The sequence below is a fragment of the Colletotrichum tamarilloi genome, assembly GCF_030869305.1.
Source record: "Colletotrichum tamarilloi strain Tom-12 chromosome Unknown Scaffold_34.1, whole genome shotgun sequence".
NCBI classification, from domain to species: Eukaryota; Fungi; Ascomycota; class Sordariomycetes; order Glomerellales; family Glomerellaceae; genus Colletotrichum; species Colletotrichum tamarilloi.
The window spans coordinates 288,979-310,362 of NW_026849417.1; the positions used below are offsets into that span (position 1 = coordinate 288,979).

Below are 21,384 nucleotides of genomic sequence, written 5' to 3' on the forward strand. Positions count from 1 at the left end.
AAAGAGGGGCAGAATGGCTCGAGAAATGTAGCTTTTGCGTGCCGTCGAGGTAACGTTAATTATGTGTGTAATGATTTAGCGTTCTCTATGTATGCAGCAGACCGCGGTGGTGTGTGAGCCGCAAAGATTGGACCGATCTTGTCAACGGTAGGCCGACATAGCGAAGATCCCTCGCAAGGGCGAAACGCTCGGCATGGCGAACTTTGGGAGACGAGCCATGACCATGACTGCCGTCTGCCGCACCGGGTTGGCCCTGGACGGGCGGGCAAGATGGTCTTGATTTCCCCGCGATATCAACATCGCGCAGTTGATTTTCTCCAGTCACAGCCCGGATAGCTGGATGAAAATCCTGGGGTGCATGTGGGATGTCTTGGTTGTGCAGTCGGTGTCAACTCCATCTACCCCAGACCAGACCAGCACGACCATTGGCGGTTGTCTTGGGGAAAGAAGTGTCGGTGTACTCCGTGGTTTATAGCATTCTTTGCAAGATTCCCACGGCCCATGCTTCCCTTGTGTGGTTGTTAGCCAGCGCCATTGGTATAAAGGCAGACGCCACAGCAAAAACAGGCATGGTGATCGTCAGAAGCCAAAGCTCCCCGAACAAGCTTGCGACGGCCAACGAGCGCAGACTACGGAGGGGTCGAGGCACGGCGATGCAACCGGTAGAGTTCTTGTTGTCCTAGGTGCAGACCTAGACGCAGCCCTAGACCCGATAGACTGACAAGCGGGCGATGGGACTTTGGGGTCTCTCTGGCGATAGGAAGCTGTGGAGGTGTATTGGAGGGTGCGGCCTGGACTGGTCACGTATGTATTGGTTCTATGTGATTCGCCAGCTTGGGGTTTGCCGGTGAGGATTCGACGGGCATCGAATGTGTCGTCGTTGTAGGGTGGCTGTGTCTGTGTTGTGCGTTTCTGCAGCTGGTGCATGCGCTACACGCCGAAGATACCGACCGACGTGGTGTTTGGCTGCGGCATGACTTTCGAGAGACGACACAGAGACTGGGGTCTGATTCCATGGTAGGGCATCTTTTCAAGATACCACGGTGGCAGTGACGCTCTTCTTCCGATTTAGAAAAAAGTTTGGACGAGACAACGAAGAGGATGAAAAAAAGGCAGAGGATGATGATGAGGCGCCTTGGGATTTGGGAAGCTCGACGCAGCAAGGGTCTCGAGTGTCTCCTTCCTGCCTTCCATACTAAGCTCCTTCCTATCCATCCGCGCTCTTTCCGTGTCACACATGGAGGTACTTGCCAGTCCCGCCCCCTCCCGGTCCCTTCCTTCCCCCGGCCGTCCCCGTCCATTTCCCGTCGTTCCTTCCAGACTTCGCGTAATCCAATAGAAATGGAAATGAGAATGGAAATGGAAGTCGCAGAGCCCATGTTCCATCGAGTCGCTCCTGCCCTTGACATCATTCCACAGTAGCCCCACTAATTGTTCGTTCCAGAGCTGCCTGCTCTCAGAGGCTCAGAGGCTGCTGCCCCGCGTTTCTGCTTGTCACTGCCACAACATCATCGCGCCCTTTGATGTCGATAACATCGAGATGCTCCACTCCAAAAATATCACATCACCGCACATCATCACTTTTGCGCCAGTGTGACAGCCTCTCTGCGGCTCTTTGCACTTCTCAGTTGACGGGTATCCATCTCCGGTACCTCGGTCAGCGTTCTCTTTACACCACCGCCGTCTCCCCTACGCCCTGAACGTGCTTCGAGGTATTCGTCCACGCCGTCGTATTCGCAACCCCTCCGCCGCCGTCCAAGACCGTCCCAGCGCACCGCGGTCCCTGCTTGCAACCGTCACCCAATCCCATAGTTCCAGTCGTCCCGTTCCTGGCCACTCATTTGCGTTTGCAAGACGGCCAAAGATAGTGGAAGGTTCCGGGGTGCAGTTCACCGGTTGGAGGTAGCGACAGTCAAACCATCTACCTATCGTGTTATACCTCTCCTTTGAGCCACAGCCGTCTCTTTCTGTTTGAGGCCAGGCGATCACCGTCATTCCCGCTTGCCCGTAAAGCTCAACGCAGTACGAAAACACCACCAGCTCGAGGCCAGGCCAAGCACCGACCATCCGCCAGTCAAACACCGCTATGTGTGGCCAACACGACGGTGAGGAGCTTACCCGCTCCACTGTCGTCACCTCTGTCTCGACTTCATCAGACCCCTTCCCCTGGGAATCTGGCATTTACGATGCTCATTGCCACCCCACGGACACCATGTCCACCATCGAGGCTATACCCAGTATGCGCGCCTCGACCCTAACCGTCATGGCCACCCGGAGCCAAGACCAGGCCCTCGTTGCTGAGGTTGCTGCGTCCCACGGTGTGCAATCAAAGTACGAGCTGTCTCAGGGCCATCTGATTCCCTCCTTTGGCTGGCATCCGTGGTTCTCCTACCAGCTGTTCGATGACACCGTGCCCGAGACTGAGAGGACGTACCATGAGGGCCAGCCAGACGCAAAGAAGCGCCATTACCAGGCCGTGCTAGCCCCCGCCCCTGAAGACCCCGACTTTCTCGACGCCCTGCCCACCCCGCGTTCTTTGTCGGCCTTTTTAGCCGATACCCGGGCCCGTCTCCAACATCATCCCCTGGCTCTAGTCGGCGAGGTTGGTCTCGACAAGGCCTTTCGCCTGCCCCAAGGACGAACGGACGCCGACGAGTCCTCTCGTGACCAGGCCCTTACCCCAGGTGGTCGCGAGGGGCGTCGTTTGGCGCCTCAACATGTCAAGATGCCCCACCAGGTTGCCGTGCTGAAAGCTCAGCTGGCCCTCGCCGGTGAGCTTGGCCGTCCTGTGAGTGTCCACGGCGTCCAAGCCCACGGTGTTCTCCATGATACCCTCTCTTCGCTGTGGAAGGGTCACGAGAAGGAGGTCGTCAGCAAGAAGAAGCGTCGCCTCGTTGCCGAAGGAGCCGAGGACTTTGATTCCGAGGACGAGTTTGAAGAGGATGAGTTTGGAAGGAAAGATATCCCGCGAAAGCCGTATCCGCCGCGGATATGCCTCCATTCGTACTCTGGACCTGCTGAGATGCTGAAGCAGTATACTAACCCAGCCATACCCGCACGCATGTTCTTTTCCTTTTCTTCGGCCATCAACATGGGCACCAAAGCTGGTGCTGACAAGATTGCTGAGGTTCTCCAAGCGTGTCCTGATAATAGCATTCTGGTTGAGAGTGACCTACACATCGCCGGTGAAGAGATGGATGCCAGGCTAGAGGAGATGTACAGAAAGGTGTGCGAGATTAAGAAGTGGACATTACAAGAGGGGGTGGAACGCATAGGGAAGAACTACCGGGAGTTCATCTTTGGTTGACGTGGGTACAAGACCCAGAAATACTACCATGGTGCCAAATACCTCTCCGTGATGGGCAGTAAAAAATGTTCATAATGTGCCTATGATAGACGTCGAACAAGGCAGAACGGACATCGCATTCACAGCAACTTCCACACCCACCCGCAGATTGCGCATCCAATGCATTCGCATCCAACAACCACATGCGCGAAACCTCTCGATTCCCTTCTCCCTCTTTATCACCAGCGATTTTCAACGGCCACGGACTTTGGGATGACGGCATGAATTTCGCTCACTAATGCTTGCTTTACTTTGCACTCTTGGTTGGATACTTGATGTGTTCGAATCAGTTCTTGTTAATCGTGATTATCTCTTCATCTCTCAATGGCCATGAGTATCTAGATCGACATCCAAACAATCCACGACACTACTCCTGTGTAGCCCGCGGGCCAATAAACGCCGACCACCTAGATAGTATATATATACATAGCAAAAAAAAAACACAAATAAAAATGCGTAAGAGAGAAAAAAAAAAATAGATGTGATATAGATGCGGGATATCTCTACTAAATATCAATGTTTTATACTCAAAAAAAACCGACTCTCTTTTCACTACACTCCCTATACATCCCCTCTCCTTCTCTACATGCTCGGACAAAAGACAAGACTACTTTACAGGAGTCTAGTTCTTGGTCTCTCCCAGGACATCATCAATGTTGGACGCCGTATCCGACCCCGCGCTGGGGGTATAGTCGCTGGACCCGGGCGTGTAGCTGCTGAATCCGTCCGAGACGATCACCGACGGCGCGGCGTGCTCGTCGTAGGCGGGGAGCACGTCGTCGCCCATGTACTCTGCGAACGCAGTCGTCGGGGAGGGAGGGGTGATGATGGCGGGGCGCTGGAAGTGGGAGGGCATGAGGTGGTGCTGGTGCTGGCACGGCATCTGCTGCTGTTGCTGCTGCTGCTGCTCCTGCTCCCTCATCCTCTGCCTCCGCTCCTCGGCAGCAACCATCTCCGAAACAAGCGTCGCAGCGTTACGGAACTCGGTAATCTCATCCGTCATGCTCTCAATCGTCTCAAAGTCCCTCTCCGACTCGGAAATGGAGGGCCGGCTGTTCATGAACGCCTGCTTCTCCTCGTCTCCTGCCGTGGTGCCGGCGGTGGTGAACATGCGGGACCAGAAGTCTGTGAGGGTGGCCTTGAAGGCTTCCTTGCGGGCTTCGCGGTAGTCGCGGCGGAGGGCGCGGCGGGAGTTTTTGCGTTCGCGGCGCTCTGCGCGGGACTCGTCGCTGTGGCGGGAGGATCTAGAGGAGGAGCGGGAGAGGATGCCGGCGCGGAGGAGGGCCAGGATTCCGATGAAGAGGAGGACCGCGACGGAGATTTTGGCGGGGAGGGGGAGGTGAGGGGGCCCGTGAGGGGGTCCATGAGGGCCTCCGTGCGGGCCGCCGTGAGGGCCTGGGGGAGGAGGGGGGAATCCCGGGGGCTGTTGGGAGTGTTAGTCTTTGCTGGTCTTGCGAAGAGGGGAGAAAGGGGGATGGACTTACGCCGTGGTGGCCGTGAGGGCCGCGGTGGTCGCCTTCGTGGTCAAGGGGGTGCTCATGCTCAAAGTCGGGCGGGGGTCCCGGGGGTGGAGGGCCCGGGGGACCGGGAGGACCGCCGTGGTGAGGGCCATCGAAGGGAGGAGGAGGAGGGCCGTGGTGACCGTGGGAACCGGGGCCATCATGAGGAGGCGGGGGAGGAGGAGGAGGACCGCCGTGGTGTCCGTGAGGTCCGTCAAAAGGAGGAGGGGGAGGAGGCGGCGGTGGGCCGTGGTGGTCGTGAGGAGGTCCATGAGGAAGCTCGTCGAACGGCGGGGGAGGAGGGCCGTGGTGAGGTCCTCTCGGGGGAGGCTCAGGGGCATCCTCAGGGGGTCCATCGGGAGGACCCTCGGGAGGGGGCGGCAGGCAGTGGCAGAAGCCTGGAGGAGGGGGGCCAGGTGGCGGGGGCTCGGTGTGGTTTCCCTTGGTGTGGTTGCCGCCGTGTCCGGGGAAGGGGAAGCCTGGGCACGAAGGGGGAGGACCGTGGGGACGACGGTCGTGGTGGTGGCCTTCTCTTCTGCCTCCGGGGTGACGGCCCTTGCCGTGGAAGCCGGGGCCACCACCTCCGCGGACGCGGTGCATGAGGGTGTCGATTACGCACTTCAAGGAGTCGCAGGAGCGGAAGCCGCGGTGGCTGGGAGGGAAGATGCCGTGTTCTTGGGCGAGGCGGGATTCCTTCTCGTGGATGGCGTGCTTCAAGGCGTGGAGCTGATGGCGCATGCACTCGAGGTCGTCAAGCTCCGCCAGGACCTTCTCATCGAGCTCGGGGTGCTCCTCGGGGTGGTGAGGGCGGCGGTGGTCGTCGTCGTCGTGGCCGGGGCGATGGTGAGGAGGACGCTGTCCCTGCTCGCCGGGGTGGTTGTCCGGGTGGTTGCCAACATGGTGGTGAGGCGGCGGGGGGAAAGGAGGATCCTCGAGGAGTCCATCCTCGTCGTCGCCCGGGCGGGGAGGGTGTCCCTCGAACTCGGGGAGCGTCTGGGAGGGCGGAGGCGGGTGGACGTCCGAAGTGCGAACGTTGCCGGCGACCTCGATGATGGCGGCGGGGGCGGTCTGGCGGAAGCGAGCAACGAAGGCGAGATCGGAGGCGAGGGTGCGGCCGGAGAGGGACTCTAGGGTGAAGCGGAGGAGCTGCTCGTCGCCGGCGCAGGTTGCGGACCAGGAGGCGATAAAGGTCGACCCGTCGTGGTCGCCGGCAAAGGTGCCGCGGCCGAGGGTGTGACCGCCCTGGGAGAGGGCGTTGTCGTTTATCTTGATGTTCGGGTAGGCGCAGGGGGAAGGGGCCTCGAGGACTTCCAAGTGGAGGGTCTGTGATGTGTTAGGTTTGAGATGCTTTGGATGGTCAGGGGATGAACTAACGTAGGGCTTGGTCTGGTCCTCGTTGAAGCCCGGTGGGATGTCAAAGGTGACAAAGGTTGATGGTGAGGCATCTGGAAGATATTAGTCATGATGAAATGACGATGAGACTGCGGAATGGGAGATGAGAGGAGAACACATACCGGTGGCCTTTTCCATACCAATCTTGGACGGAGCAGCGCCGACGAGGGCCGGCGCGAGCAGGAGAGCCTGCGCCAAGCCACGCATGATGGGCGGTTTGAGGGATGTTTGGTTGTTGGATGGGATATGAGGTTTACCCTCGTTGAGACTCAACGGTCGTCAACCCCTTGCTTGTCCAAGTAGGTTACAAATCCCCAAATGTTCGTATTTGAGAAATCCCTCTGCCTGGACCAAATGGGTCCTTGTCGTCAGTCGTCCTTTTGTTGTTGCGATGCGTTGAGTTGAGTTAGGTTAGGTCGGGTTGACGAGGAGTGAAGGGTGAAGGATGACGGAGAGTGGACGGCAGGGTAAGGTGATAAATGGCTGCCTGGGTAGGTGTACGTAGTAGATATGTAAGTCGTCGAGTCGTGTATTGGCTGGTGGTGTGCGTTGGTTCGGTGTGCCAACTTATTTGCTGCTAGTCCAGTCGTCTTACACCGTCGATGATGTCTCACACTCTCTCACACACACTCACAAACCCCCCCTTAGGGAACGAAACAAGTATGAAAAAAGAACGAGTGGAAGGTATTCACACTTTCCACGGAGAATGAAAAGTGATGAACTGAGATTGGTGAGGAAGGAATGAGAAAAGAGAAAGAGTGAAACTTGAAGGATGGCAAAAGATGGAAACAAACACACCCAGGGAAGGAGAGAGGCAGTGTCGAGGGACGCGCAGTCCCTTCCCTCGAAGGTAAGGTACGAAGTACACTGACAGTGAGAGCAAAGAGGCAAGTGGGCACATTCAGGGACACTCGCACCTGCCAACCTGCGCTGCGTAGATTGGGGCTGCGTGAGCTGCGCAATCCTCTCGGCGCCGCTGGACCGGTGGTGGCCAATCAGCGTCGATGAGCTGACGAGTCCCTCGAATTCGGTCAGGTACGTACTTACTGCTTGGCTCGTGCACTCCGAACTGCCAGTCCCGCGCCGGGACCCACTTTCTCAAAGAGCCAATGGGAACCAGCGCATGTTAGCTAAGCACCGGACTGGTGGGGTTGATGCGATGGCCCTGGGAATTATTTCTGCTCCTGTTTCTTCTCGACCAAACACAACACCAACACTAGTACCAAGAAAGGTAGTATATGGTGTTGCCGCCCTGCTGAATACGTAGTACGGATACACTGCAGCTAGACTCCCAGACTATCAGAATGTGCAGAGACTGCTGCATTGTCCCGTTTGCTGTGAGACTGGCCTCTGCTGTTGGTCCCGTGTGTTCTCACTGTTGAACAAACCGCACTGTCGGGTGGATCCCGAACCACGGGCTAAGCACCGGAACGTGGGGGGCGGCGCTAGTCTTCCGAGGCGACGAGGTCTCCACCGTCGAGGCGATGAAGTTGTGAACTCATGGGAATCCGGCACTGCTGCGCTGCACCTCTGCTGGACGCGCATTTTTGCTTCCCGACTTCCTGGACGGCCACGCCGCTTCTGGTCCTTTGCCTAGGGGTTGTTTGATTATTTTCGGTCCCTCGGTCCACGATCGGGTGGAACTATTTGCACCCATGCCATCTACGCAGTAGAACGAACGGAAATGGGTGGCCATGCGCATTACAGCCGACCCATTTTGGCATGTCACAGACTGTCCGTCCTCGTTGCCGCCGTGGGCGCGCGGGTCCTGCGCGACTGATAGCCGAATCAATGGCCACGAGGCCATCCACCTTTAAATGACGACGGCGTGGAACATGTGGTACGACAAAGTTCGGGGGCCCAAAGAGACCAGACCAAATGCAGAGAGAAGGGGGAGGAGAAGAACCTGATGAAGAGAAAAGAAGGCTCGTTCGCCTATGATTAAGCAATACACTAAGGTAGTCTCTTTCCAACGTAAACCTACAAGCATGTCCCGTGAGAACGCCCGAATGTGGGAATACCCGTCCGTATCTTGTAATGTTACGAAAGATGGATGAATATGCCGGATACGCCCCCCTTCCTCCGTTCTCCCCGGCCAACCCCCTTCTCGCCCCGCCGTAGACTGCTAAATGGTTGGTTTAACCTACGGATACGCATGCAGGGCCGGTAAGGGAGATAGATGAACGAGACGAACCAACAAACAGAACAAAACAAGCCTGGACAAAGACCACGCAACTCCTCGAGGCTCAAGCTTTACACCACTGACCACCCAAGAAACAAAATGTGTAGTCAACAATCCCACCCATCCACGCGTCAACTACTACGCAATAAGAGTTGCATGTATGTAACATGGCTCTCGGACTCTTTCGCCCCCCCCCCCCCCCACTTACACCCCCCACCCCCCAAAAAAAAAAAAGTGTTATCCAAAAACCCCCCCCCCCCCCCCCCCAACAACCCACAAAAAAAATTTCATGTATGTAAAAATGCCCCCCGGCCCTTTCCCCCCCCCCCCCCCCCCCAACCAGGGAATCAAGTGATCTGCGAAACAATCGCAACTCTGCGGTTCTGCCCCCTAGATTGACAGGTAAAATCGTAGAACAGACCCCGCCATAGCCTAGAGAGCATGAACAAGCAATCATACCGGCACCGATGTCTTACAGGGGTGGCAGGAGGTCCTTCAACACTTGCACACGGGCCCGCGCTACGTCGGACCCTTGCTCGCCCTCGCCCATCAACACCATGATCTTGATCATTTTTGCTGCATCACGTTGATTAGCACACAGTGGACATGAAGCCAGGGAGTGAGAAAACACAAGTCACAGAATGACGGAAACGAGAAAGAGAGAAAAGACAGAATAAGGGGGGTAAAACAACTCACCAATGTCGCTCCTAGCCCTCTGGAACAACGGATCCCGATCCGCCTCCTCCGCCGCGACAGGGTCCTTGCCCATCTCCCGCAGCACGCTCCCGATACACAGCGCCTCGAGGAACGCGCGGTGGTTGAAAACCCACCACACCCTCGCCTCGAGCTCAAAGATGTCAAACAGCAGAAAGAAGGACGTAATCGCCTCGTGCGCCGCCTCCAGCGTGCCCCGCGTGTTCGAAGGACACTCTGCGCTCTCGGACGCGTACACGAGCATGATGTTGTGGTGATAATTGCTCGTCAAGAACAGCGTCTGCCTCACGACGCGCTTGTTCGTCCGCGCGAGGCTCGCGAGGCTCTCGGCGTCCCAGGACCGGAAGACGTCCGGGAAAGAGCGGTAGACGCAGCGGAAGTCGGCGATGAGCTTGGACTTGTGGCGGACGGTGGCGCAGATGGGGAGGTCTAGAGAGCGCGGGGAGCAGATCGTTTCCTGGACGAGGTTGGCGAGGGTCCAGGAGCCGCGGATGTAGGCGATGTCTGTCGGGTCCGAGGAGGCGATGGCGGAGCCGTCGTCGACGAGGTCTTCGACGGAGACGTCGGTGTGGGTCGCGGACGGGGGGAGGGAGAGGAGGACTGTGAGGAAGGTGTCTTGGAGGAGGACGGCTTGCCAGAGTTTGCGGCGTTGTTGCTTTTCGAAGATGGGGGCGTCGGGGGTTACTGTGATGGTGTTAGGTTTTGGTGCTCTTTGGTAGTGATTTGAACGTTCGTACCGATATTGGGGTCACGATGTAGACCCATTGCGTAGGCCTGCCGGATGAGTATGCCGGCAAACGCCCACCCGTCCGAGGCGTGGTTGTCGTTGATCAGGAAGTACGTCAACCTGGTCCAGTCAGTACCAACTTTTCTCAAGATGGCTACACGCAGATTTCACGCAAAAAGGGGGCTCACTTACAACACCATGGACTGGATAGAGCGCAACGAAGCAGCACTCAAGTACGAAAACATGCGCAGCGCCTGGTTACTCGCCGACGCGTAAAACTCCGCCGTCTGCTTCGCATCGTTTGGCGAACTCGACGTCACGAACTGCGTGCCCAGCGCGAGCATCACAAAGATGAGCCCCACAAACGCCGCATCGACGCGGTTCTTCTCCTCGGCGCTGAGGCTCCAAAAGTGCTCATAGTCGGCGTAAAAGGTCTGCCGGTGGATCATGGGGTAGACCGGGTCGACGCACTCAAAGTACTGCGCCAGCAGGATGTCGGCCTGGACTTTCTCGGGCAGGACGGAGATGACCTCGGGCAGGCCGCCCTCGCAGGTCCAGTAGTTGGCAAAGGGGTGCTCGGAGCCGATGCCGAAGACGTTGCTGGCCGTGGGGAGGGAGTAGGGGACGTTGGAGAGGAGGCCCGTGGAGGAGGAGAAGGCGACGGAGCCGACGGAGCCGCGGGAGGTGAAGCCGCGGCCTTCGATGAGGCCTCTGTCTGCTACGTTTGGGATGGTGGAGATGTCGCCTGGGCCTTTTGGTTTCGGGGGTTTCGTCATGCGGCGACCGTTGGCGAGGGATCTGGTTGTTTCTCTGCTATTTTGTTAGTTGTGTTTCGAGGGTCTCGGCAATAGTCGCGAGAGCTGTGTGAGTGTGCTTACTCGAGTATCGTCGCTACAGCCGCATATTGGCATTCCGTCTGGCGTTTGATACATGCTAGGCAGTTGGGTCGACCTCGGTCACACTGCGTGCGTGTTAGTATGAGCGTTGGCTTAACTTGGTGGGTTTGACAGGCCTGCTGCTTCCACTTTGAGAGCAACAGCACTTAATCCGACGAGGTTAACATCGTATGCATGCCATGTGTCAAGCCTGAGAGCATCAAATATCGTATCCCCACGTCGTGCAAGTAGCATCATGTGCCCAATGATCAAGAAGACCTCTTGATATGACATTGAACTTTAGTCGCATTGGTACACTCGAACCAACAGCACAATTCAGTGTGGGGGCATAAGCACGCAATGATGAGAAATCAGATCAGATGAAAACACCGAGTGAGAAAAACAAGGCATGAAGCATAGATGACAAAAACACGGGCAGTAAAATAAAATGAAAAATGAACAGAACGAACCTTTGTCTTGCGCTCAACGCACTCAAAGCACGACAACGTAGGCTTATTCCGCTTCTGCTTCTTCCTCGCAGGGCCCTTGTCGCCGCCGTCATCGGGGCTAGCCGAGTTGCCGTCGACGCTCTCATCCGGGTGTTGGTGATGAGTTTCGTTGCCGTTGCCGCTGCCGTTGCCGTAGCTTTTCGGTGTCGCCGTTTGCTGCCGCGCGACGGGCGTCGAGTACGACGGTCCCGATGCCGCTGATGTCGTCGGTGAGAGTGCGGCAGCTGCTACTCCTCCGTTTTGTGGATGAGTGAGTGATGGTAGACGCCCATGTTCTGGTACTGGCGATGCGTAGGCTGTTGAGGCCGAGCTCGGCGTGAAGGGTTGCGGCTGGGGATGTGGGAGATGATTTTTGGGCGCCATGACGGGCGGTGGGAACGTTGTGCGCGTCTCAATTGAACGACTTGAAGGTGTGAATCAACGATTGAATTACGTTGTTAGATGAGCGGCCGGTGCCAAGACCGGTTTGATGCCGACTGTCAATGGCGCCGCGAAGATGAGTGAACAGGCAGTCGAATCAATTCCCGCTGCTTGTTCCCGCTTGCGGCACGCCCACGGCGATGCTTCACCGAAAGAAGCTCAATTGAGCCGGCGGTTAACTGTCCGGGCGGAGCGTCGTAAGAGAGTTTACGGGATAATTGGACACTGTGACCGATTCGAACAATTAGATTGCCCGGACGTCGCAACCGGCCGGGTTGGTTGAGAGCTTTCCAATGCGGTGCCTCCGTTTCCGCCGGGAATAAAGGCCAAGATTTGAAGAAGCGGAGGACAGACGGAGTGGATGAGCAACAACTCGGCGCGGCGGCGGCGGGCTTTGCGCAAAGTTTCCCGGGAAAAGTATAGTGATTTGATCCGTGTCGGTATCGGTGTCGCCGGTGCTCAAAAAGGCCGGAGGGATGTGTGTGTTTGCGCGGTGTTGCGCTGGGAATAAACAGGTGATAGAGGCAGTGTGAAATGCGGCGCGGCGGCGGCGGCGTCACACACAACGAAGGGGGAGATTACGATGGGAATAAGGAGGGAAACAAAAGGGAAAGGGAGAGAACGTGCGGAACGCGGCGGGAATTGGGAATGGGAGGGGAAACTCTTTGGGACTCTCAGCCTGGCCGGGACTGGGGCACTTGGCCGGGAGCGACACGGCGGAACGTCTCGCTCTCTTTCTCTCTCTCTCTCCAACAAGGGCACTCGAAGAAAAGAGGGGAAACGCCGTTCACTAGGTATCCGACGAGCTAATCCAGGTCATGAGATTGAGCAACCAAAGTTCATATTGGAATCAACAGCTTCATCAACGTAAAGCCTTGCCTTGAACGTCTTGAACCAATTCCATTACTTGGTACCGGTTCCCAGGTTCCATGATCCAACACGATGGATGACCAATTCACTCACGGAGGGAAATCCGCCATCGATGGGGGCAAAGAACGAATACGCGCAGCATCAACGCGCCCGCCCGCCCCTTGATCATTGCAACGGGCAATACAACCCCCAGCCGTCCCATCTTCCAGGTTACCTTACCTTTGCCTCTCCATCATCCGCCTACCATCGGATCTGATAAAAACGTTGAGCGGGAAGACACCGAGGTGAGGACCCGTACCCGCGGTTCATGGCCATACAGCAAGACCTGTGTACGAATACAGCAAACCCTCCTCTTGGAAGCCCATCCATCCAAGAGGCCAAGCCCCCGAATCCAACTGCCGGCCGGTCAACGGCGCAAGGCTTGCTTCTGTGTTGCCTGCTTTGATCATTGATGGCTGGGGGTTTCTTTTGATCCAGGCAAGCAACTCAACCACTCAATCCATCCTTGGTCCCTCCACCCCACCCACCACCTCATGGGCTCTCCCCATGGCATGCTACAGTGGTGGGCAGATCAGCACTAAACCACGCTGGGGGGCAAAAAGGCTTGTCTTGTCTCGGGCCCCAGAAACCCAGGTCAGATTCGCCGGGAAAGCCTCCCCGAGTGCCGCCATTCCACCATTCCATCATGCAGACGGGTGTGATGCCAGTTCCAGGACCTGAATCATACGAACCCTTGACATTTCTGAAATATCCTGTATATCCGTAAATACGTTGGGTTGATAACAAGCTCAAGAGCCTCGCCCCTGAAGAACTTGAGCTTCTTGACTTGCTTCGTGAGAGGGTCAGAGAAAGAGAGAGCTGGTCAGACGCAGGCACTGCGTATCCTAGGTGTAGACACCATTCGCGGCACGGAACAAGCTCTACATTCTCAAAAGAACGGGTAGCTTTGCATAGCATCCTGCTAGAACACCACGATGTCTTATCCAATGCGCAGATATCATTGACGGAATGGATCAAGGTGAATGAGAACGAAATGCAGCATCCAATAGATCCATTCTCATGCGTCCTCTCTCTCTCTCTCTCTCTCGCAACTGCACAGATATGCTGCCATGCTTCTTTTGCCTGCCGCGAACTCCCCTGCCCCAGTGGAGTTTTCCTCTCCCCATCTGCGCGTTCGCACTTCTACCCGAACATCGACGTCACCAGTGCAACCAGAAAGCGCCCCCAACTGTCAACCAGAAACCCTTTTCGACAATGACCTCGTCTCGAGTGCCACAGCTTCAATATGAGCCCCTTACTCGCAGCCTTCTGCTTCCCAGGCTCTTTGTCTCTCAACAGCTCTGACTGGCAAAAGACCACGCTGAGGCTTCAGACGACATCCACCTCGGCTCTCTTGCGAATCGCGCCTTGACCCCAGGAGACCGCCGATGTCGCCTGCCGGTTTTTCGGGTACGCGACCCCTGCGAGATAGAAAGCCCACACAAAGCGGCCGCCCGGCTATGCGTCCGCCCTCTGGGATCACGGACTTTATGAATAGACGAATAGCAGATGCAAGCATCCAATCACAAGCCGCGTCGATGGTTTAGTGGTAAAATTCTCCGTTGCCATCCAGCAGCGTCGGGGAGCCGGGGGTTCGATTCCCCCTCGACGCATTTCTTTTGCGATGTATCCCATTTTGGTACTATAGGGATACCCTATTTCCTCTTTTGCCTCTCTTCGTATATCTTCTGCATCTGTAGTCTTGTATTGAGTGAATGGTGGGCCTATCGTCACCTTGAGTGCATGTTGAATCCGGGTGGCCGAGTGCTGAATCCTCATTTACTCATGCCCTTTATATACGTGGTTTATTGGTAGAGACGCCAATTTTGCTAATTGTTGTCAGCTGCTTCTGGTCATGGAAATATTCAACACTACCCAATTACTAACGTTGACTCGGATTCGTATGTTTTGTTGGTTGTGCTCAAGACATCGACATGCAACTGAGAGTCACAACAGCGGCAGGCATCGTCCAAGAGACAGCAGTTTTCTTTCTACTCAACTCTCCTTCATCAAGTCTCTATCCGCTACCCAGGCCTGGGAGAAGCCTCGAGCGAGGCCTGTCTGGTACATTGCTTATCCTCAACCCGCTGTCCATCCACCAAAACACCATAAAACCAACACAGCAAAACCCATCAATCAACTGGAGGCATAGAACAACTGAAGCCGCAGCACACCTTTTCAGAACAAAACTCGCAATAAATGGGGGAGTTCCTTTCGCTTATCCGTGGCTGTCCCCTCACTCCAGCCCCTTTGAGAAAAATGAAATCCCTTTTCCACTAGGTAACCGGTAACCCTGTTCCAGCACTCCATCCATCCGTCTCTCGTCCTCCATTATTTTTGACATCCCAAAGGCCGTATTCTCATCTACCATGAACCCTTTCACTATATTCCCAAACTCCCCAAATGCCATATGTGCTGTGCCGCGCTGGCCAAGGTCTAACCAAAAATCAGAGCGCAAGTCCTGTACCATCGCCGGTCCACCGGTACAGAGCAAGAAGTTCCCGTCGACGCTGGTGCTGCTCATGGAGATCCTCCGGCACCCGACCCCTGACCTGCGCCAAAGCACTTCGCATAACCTTGCTAAAGTTGCGCTACAAAGGGAGAATAGTTAGCACCCAAGTCTCTCGAGCACGGAGAAGACATGGGGGAAAAGAGAAAGAAGCTCACCTGATACTCTGTATTCAAAGTCACAACGCAGGCCTCGTGCGCGCGCACAATCGTCTCGCACGCCTTGACGACACTGGGCGACGCCTCAAGCTGCAACTTATCCGCGATAAGGAGCAGCAAAAACGATCCTTGGAGCAAGTAGATACCGAAGAAGAACGGCATGAACTCCAAGCCCGGGTCGAACTCGAGAATGTGGCTGATAGCTTCGGCCGCCGAGACAGCGTGGCCAGTCGCCGTGATGAACCCTTGCGACGAGATCCAGAGGTCGTTGTCATCGATCAGGTTGATGGGGTCCCATTTGCCCGCGAGCAGAATGTGCAGCACGTGCATCACGTGCGTACCGTACGCCATAACGATCTTGGTCTGGATGTCGCTCTCCGTCATGCGGTTGAGGGATGAAGAGGCGGTTGTGTGGACGGAGTGGACAGAGGGCGTGCCAATGTCAGCAATCGGACCGTGGTCTACGCTACCACCCTCAGGATTGACTACTACGTCGCCGTTATCATCGAGGTTCATGTTGTTGACCCGCGTGAGATGAAGCTGCTCGAACCGCCCGAGGCTCTTTTCATAAGCCTCGAGATGGCGCGTGATCTCGCTGGCTTGATCGTCCCACTCGCGAGCCGAGCGGAATCCCACACCGAACCGCGGATGGTTTCTGGCGTGGTGGAGGTCTACGATCTCACCCAGGATCGTCATGAGCGGCAGGAAGTAACCGAATATGCTGTGTCCCGTACACTCAAAGTGCGGACCGCGCACGCGGCCGCTCGATACGCCGCCGGCACCGGTTGAGGCGTCTCCGCCCAGGCTAGGGTCTGTCGTGACGTGCGCGGGTCTGAACTCGCCATTCTGCCACGCCGTGTCGTCCATCGGCTGCAGCAGACCGGCGCACTCGAGGTCGAGGAGGAATAGCGGCCTGTTATAGCACAGGGCTAGATGGCGGTCGACGATGTACGTGAGCCACCATATCCTTCGGCGCTCCTCGCGCTCCTCCTCCGTGATGACGCCCGGGTGCCCGCTGCCTGCCAAGTCATCCTCAACCTCGCCGTCTGCGCCATCACCATCGTGCCCGTTGCTCTGGTTCATGGAGAGAGGGGTTGGCGGCAGTTCACGGCCGAGCTTCAGCTCCCTGGCCAAAGACCAGGCCGCATTCCACCACCGCAGGCTCGCGCCCTTGTACTCGCTCGCGGAGACGACTGTCGCGAGGTGGATGTAGGTAATGACATCGTCGAGGGTGCCGGCGGCTCCGAATGGACCAGATTCGCCCGTCAGCGCGTCCATGCTGATTGACCCAGGAAGCGCAACGCCGAGCCCGCCAAGTGCTACGCCATCGATGGCGGGGCTGGTCACCGGTGATGTGTCCCCGGAAGGTGTATGAATGAGCGGCTTGAGAAGGCTGACGGTCAGCTCCAGCAGCCTCTGGCAGATCTTGCCCCGTGCTGAGGGGACGCTGGTCAGGAAGGGTGCATCGCTCGTCTGGGCTGCCACCCAGAGTATGCTGGCTAGCAGAGCCGGCTGGCATCGTCTCGGTTTGCTGGGGTGGAGGAAAGACCTCTTACGGAAGACGAAGCCCAGGACGTAAGGTGACATTGGGTGCATCTGTGCCGAGGACGAGGATGCGAAGTAGAGGTCGATCAGGTCGCATGCCAGAGCCGCCGGGATGAGGTTTCCAAGATGGGGCATCAGAGGATGCAGGACCGGGTATCGTAGTTGCTGTTGACCGGGGTGGCCGTAGCTGCTCGGAGGCATATGAGACTGGTATTGCGCCGCCGGCGGAGAGGACATGGACATCCACCCGGGAGACGTCGGCTCACCACCGAGGGGGTATGCACTGATCGGGCTGGCTGCGATGCGGAATGACGCGCCGTTGGTATATGCCGTTGGGCTCTGGGTCTGCATGGGATACGGTATTTCGGGATATGCTGATATGCCACCCTGATTTGGACCGTACGCTGCGTGGGCCGGTCCCGGCATTATGTGTGCGCCCAGGCCTTGCCTGTCGTATCCTCCGTGGACGCCCCCGTAGCCGTTGAGATCCATGGTTGTTGGGCTTTCGAGTTGATCTCTGTCCATCCCGTGATGAGCTGCCAGGTGGGCTTGGTGGCTCACCATATCTCCCATGCTATCGAGTGAGCCGGTCCTTTGGCTTTGATGCATGGCTTCCTCGCTGAGCTCGTCGATGGCCTTGCCGATGTGGCCGTGTTGAGAAGTCGTCGTGCCTAGTGATGGTGCTGCCTTGGCGTTATTGGACTCGGATTGCTCCGAAGGCTGCCCATTGTCGTCGGAAGGCGATTTCGGGCACTGTTCTGCGCCCGTTGTGCCTGCTTGCGCGGCGGCTTGCGCGGCAAGGTCTTTTCGTGATGCCTTGCCTCTCTTCTTCCTCTCGCGGATGTACTCGCAGCCCAATCCGAATTCTGAAAACATGTCAGTCAGTCTGGTCCAGTCCAGCCCAGCTCCCCCACGCCACGCCGATCATCTATTCAACTGATTCTTTCTTACCTACACAGTGGGCACAGGGATGTTGCCCATCGCACTTTGTACGCAGCTGGTTGCACTGATCACAGGCTCGACTGATTCTCCTACGAACGGGGCCGGATGTGCTAGAAGAACGACCCGCGGGTCCGCCGCCGTATGGGTGTTGACGGTGTTTTGTTGACTGAGGGCCTGCTCGCGCGAGGTGTGGGCTGTGGACTCCCCCAACCTGCTGTTGAATCTGTTGCAGCGCATAGTGCGAGCTCGGCGCGAGGGGGTCGACACCATTCGCGTGGGCATGGCCGTTGGGAACATGGTGGGCGTTGGAGAAGAGGGTGCTGGACTGCATGCCATGGTATGGCGAAAAGCGGTGGAGCGGGTTGGACAGCATCTTGTCTTCTTCGTGCTGGGACCAAGCCCGCTGTTGGCGATGTAGTGGCTGAATGGTGAAAGTGCTACTCGAACAACGAGCAACTATCTGCCTTCTCTCATGCAGATAGAGACGTGAAAAAGACTGCGAGATGGGCGACTGGAAGGATTCGAAGTGGTTAGACGAGTTATGTCAACCAGCTTTGGGCGATGTTGCTCCCTTAGACTGGGGCAAGCGATAGATAATATGCGAGCCTCCAATAACACAAGGTGACTTCTGCTTCGGTCAGCGCTGCTGTAGGCCGTTTAGGATAGTTGGGGGCGCAAAAGGGGGCGGGACGGAGAAGAAGGATGGGCATGGGGTATAGTAATATGAGCTAAACTGAGAACAAGTGGTGGGCGTGAGATCTGCAACGTTGTTGGAGAACGGCGCAGCATAGAGCAACGACAATCATGGCGGGGTTGATGTACAGACGGCTTGGGTGACAGGGTAAGGAAGACGGGACAAGCGACAGGGTGCTTGAAGGAGTGCGGCGCAGAAGATGATTGAGCGAAAGAGAGCTTTCTGTGAAAGTGGAATATTGGGACCGAGACCCAAGTTAACTCACCCCTTGGAGATCAACCCGTGAAGTTTATGAATGTCGGTCGTTGCCGCAATTGGGGGAGTTCCAAATAGTTGAGTCGTTTGGTTGCGTCCCGTGTCTCGCGTGTTGTGCTGCGGCGGGAAGGGTATCTTGAACCTTTGGTTGGTAAATCCAAGTGCGAGGTAGTAATATCAAGGCAATTCGGAAGCTTGAAAACAGTGGTTATTCCGAATCTGTATCACCAGGATTGTATGCGACGTTGATGTTCGTTTCGGTGGTCTGGCTCGGAGCTCTCCTCCCTTCAAGTTCTCGATGTCCACTGCGGCTCTCTTCGACGGATGGCCTGCGCTCGAAGCTTGGCACGTATGTAGAGATGGTTCAATAGAACCTGAATGCTGTTCAAGCCGTTGAGTTACTGCTCAGTTTAGCTGGTCCGCTTGCTGTATGATAACGTGGACCATCGCATTTACATTGGTAGAATACTGTAAACGGCGGGATAAAAGGGCGAAAGGTGTGGAGGAGGGCGGCTGGTGACAGACAGGGCGGCGGCCGCAGAAGCAGCGAGAGGATGGATGTATGTACGGGGCACGCGCGAATGATTCGAGAAGAAAATTAAAATTGAGAATAGGATGCTCAGCGGCAGCGCATGCGCATGTACAGAGAGACGTACAGACGTACCAACGGCGCGTCAGGTAAGGTTCTCGAAGGGGGAGAAGAAGCGAGATGGTGACTTTGTGGTTCCTCGGGCTTAGCTATATTATATGGGACGCTTGTACATAATAGCATGCGAGGACGGGGCAGGGTTGCAATGAGGGGAACAGGGGTGATGGCTCGACGATGGGCGACAGTAAGGTGAGGAGCAACGAACGGCATCGAGAGGAAAACTGGCGACGGGCGGCCATTTACGGGTGTGAATGTGGAGAATCAACGAGCATCTTTGGGCGAGGAACAGGGCCACATGCCCCAAAAGATGCTGCGCCGGTCTAGAACGACGGGCTCATCCCATCCATGGTCCATCCTCCTTCTCCCTATGATGGATCATCTCGTCCTGGTTGGAGCGACGGGGTTGTATGAGAGAGTGTGTGTGGCTCAGCATTGGGTTCGGTTGGTTGATCAACAATAGCAGAACAAGGTGAAGGTTAGAGCCAGCCCGGTGAGGGTGATGAACGCGTTTCCGGTCCATTCCTCTGGAAGGATCAAGGCATGACATGGCGGTGACAAGACGGCATGGACTGTCATCAAACCTTTTCCTCCCCACCGGGACAGGATCCCCACTGCTTCCATGGTCTTGCTCGGCTTTGTTTTTGGCCTGCCTCGGGACAATTACCTAGTCACAACATGGCAGTCACTGTTGCTTGGGTTAGGACGTCGGCCGAAGATAGCGTGGTGTGGCAGCTGTACTCCGTACGAAGTAGCGAAGAGGGCGGGGGTGTTGGCGCGGCACATTTTGGGCTCTGGGGGTAAACGAGGAGGTGGGAGAAGAAGATGGGGAATCGTCTCTTGGAAGCTTGAGTCTCTCTCGCTTTCTCCAGTCTTCAGGCTCGTCTCCAGACCTCCACCGGCGCGGCCCCAAAGTGGGCTGGGAGCAACAAGCTTGGTACGCTGGACTGTGCCATCCCGGCCAATAATGCCATTCGGCTTGGCGGAAGGCTATCTTTGCTTGTTCAAGTTCTCGTTCGGTCTGAGTGCAGCCGAGTAGCAGACGCACCGCCGTTGTTGGAACCAGTCTCGTTGGTCCGGTATAGCGACGAACACGCGGCCTCTCCCTCTGGCGTGCCTTGTACATAGGGCTTTGGCTTGCCCGCCCCCGCCGGTCTTAGCGGTTTGGTCTCTCATCCCTATGTATAGCGAAGTGCCGATATAGGTACAGAATTGTGTGGCGTTGTTCGCTGCTACGACGAAAACGGCAGACGTGAAGAAGGTCCGGCCATTTCGGAGCTACTCGTCGGTCGTCTAGCTTTGAGGCGCTATATGTGCCTTTCGTTATGCTTTCTATAGACGGGGTGACGGAGTCGAGCTTCCTTTCCAACATCTGAACCAACCGTAAATGGGCTTTTGCTACTTTTTGCTGGTCGTATCCTCCCAGATGGCGTCACTACAAAGTGCCCAGCTACGAGCCGCAAGTCATACAGTGGACATGCACTTGTGTGGTGGAAGGGTCAACCGATGGCATTATCATGCTCACCCTCCTGATCCAAGCTTGCGATGGGATCAAGACGAAATCCTTCGCTCGAAAGAGCGCGCGCAAGCCAAGGGGACGACGTCCCTGTCGAAAGCCCCGGATTCTCGTTGGATACTTTGATGGAAATTGCCCAAACGGGAGCCAAGGACATGGGGGAAAGACCCTTTTGGTTGGCGTCTACTCCGTAGAGAGAATCTGTTGCCGTCATGACAATAGCGCACGGAATGGAGCCAAAACTAGGCGGAAGCGGACCTCTGGAAGGGTGGCGTTTACGGGTGGTTCTACAGCCTCTCGCCGTTTCTTCTGTCCGGCACGACATCGCTATCCGTCATCTGTCGAGCCGCGCCACATATGCAACCTCTACTGCGTTCACTGGAGATGAGTTGTCTCGTTTCCCCAGTCTGCACTCTCCAGGTTTCTGACGCAGGTGCTCGGTGCTGGTGGGTTGTGCTGGAGCTGTCGGTACATGGCAGTACAAACCCCCGTTCAGACGAAAGACGCATAGCAGGGGTCTGTGCGGTAGAGGAAGAGTTGACCTGA

The 21,384-nt window shown here is 56.5% G+C and overlaps 9 protein-coding genes across 9 annotated transcripts; 4 read left to right on the forward strand and 5 right to left on the reverse strand.

Moving 5' to 3' along the window:
- Positions 1-2,086: 2,086 nt before the first annotated feature.
- On the forward strand, positions 2,087-3,307 carry CTAM01_09105 (uncharacterized protein; the record flags this gene model as incomplete). Its single annotated transcript, XM_060525125.1, has 1 exon — positions 2,087-3,307. The coding sequence occupies one exon, from the start codon at positions 2,087-2,089 to the stop codon at positions 3,305-3,307; it is 1,221 nt and encodes a 406-aa protein (XP_060380307.1).
- Positions 3,308-3,968: 661 nt separating this feature from the next.
- On the reverse strand, positions 3,969-6,444 carry CTAM01_09106 (uncharacterized protein; the record flags this gene model as incomplete). Its single annotated transcript, XM_060525126.1, has 4 exons — positions 3,969-4,769; positions 4,831-6,168; positions 6,220-6,290; positions 6,360-6,444. 4 exons carry the CDS (start codon positions 6,442-6,444, stop codon positions 3,969-3,971), a joined length of 2,295 nt encoding a protein of 764 aa, XP_060380308.1.
- A 1,291-nt stretch (positions 6,445-7,735) lies between these two features.
- On the reverse strand, positions 7,736-8,044 carry CTAM01_09107 (uncharacterized protein; the record flags this gene model as incomplete). Its single annotated transcript, XM_060525127.1, has 1 exon — positions 7,736-8,044. The coding sequence occupies one exon, from the start codon at positions 8,042-8,044 to the stop codon at positions 7,736-7,738; it is 309 nt and encodes a 102-aa protein (XP_060380309.1).
- Positions 8,045-8,891: 847 nt separating this feature from the next.
- Positions 8,892-11,607, reverse strand: CTAM01_09108 (fungal specific transcription factor; the record flags this gene model as incomplete). Its single annotated transcript, XM_060525128.1, has 6 exons — positions 8,892-8,995; positions 9,116-9,817; positions 9,871-9,980; positions 10,053-10,670; positions 10,739-10,821; positions 11,206-11,607. 6 exons carry the CDS (start codon positions 11,605-11,607, stop codon positions 8,892-8,894), a joined length of 2,019 nt encoding a protein of 672 aa, XP_060380310.1.
- A 1,137-nt stretch (positions 11,608-12,744) lies between these two features.
- On the forward strand, positions 12,745-13,254 carry CTAM01_09109 (uncharacterized protein; the record flags this gene model as incomplete). The annotated part of the gene is made up of 2 exons (XM_060525129.1): positions 12,745-12,818; positions 12,876-13,254. Coding segments are annotated over 2 exons (453 nt in total), but the record flags the coding sequence as incomplete, so codon positions are not given.
- A 313-nt stretch (positions 13,255-13,567) lies between these two features.
- On the forward strand, positions 13,568-13,792 carry CTAM01_09110 (uncharacterized protein; the record flags this gene model as incomplete). The annotated part of the gene is made up of 1 exon (XM_060525130.1): positions 13,568-13,792. The coding sequence occupies one exon, from the start codon at positions 13,568-13,570 to the stop codon at positions 13,790-13,792; it is 225 nt and encodes a 74-aa protein (XP_060380312.1).
- A 1,228-nt stretch (positions 13,793-15,020) lies between these two features.
- CTAM01_09111 (uncharacterized protein) lies at positions 15,021-18,238 on the reverse strand (the record flags this gene model as incomplete). Its single annotated transcript, XM_060525131.1, has 3 exons — positions 15,021-15,164; positions 15,241-17,651; positions 17,737-18,238. Coding segments are annotated over 3 exons (3,057 nt in total), but the record flags the coding sequence as incomplete, so codon positions are not given.
- A 1,784-nt stretch (positions 18,239-20,022) lies between these two features.
- On the reverse strand, positions 20,023-20,498 carry CTAM01_09112 (uncharacterized protein; the record flags this gene model as incomplete). The annotated part of the gene is made up of 2 exons (XM_060525132.1): positions 20,023-20,269; positions 20,371-20,498. 2 exons carry the CDS (start codon positions 20,496-20,498, stop codon positions 20,023-20,025), a joined length of 375 nt encoding a protein of 124 aa, XP_060380314.1.
- Positions 20,499-20,839: 341 nt separating this feature from the next.
- Positions 20,840-21,384, forward strand: CTAM01_09113 (uncharacterized protein; the record flags this gene model as incomplete). Its single annotated transcript, XM_060525133.1, has 2 exons — positions 20,840-21,212; positions 21,245-21,384. The coding sequence occupies 2 exons, from the start codon at positions 20,840-20,842 to the stop codon at positions 21,382-21,384; spliced, it is 513 nt and encodes a 170-aa protein (XP_060380315.1).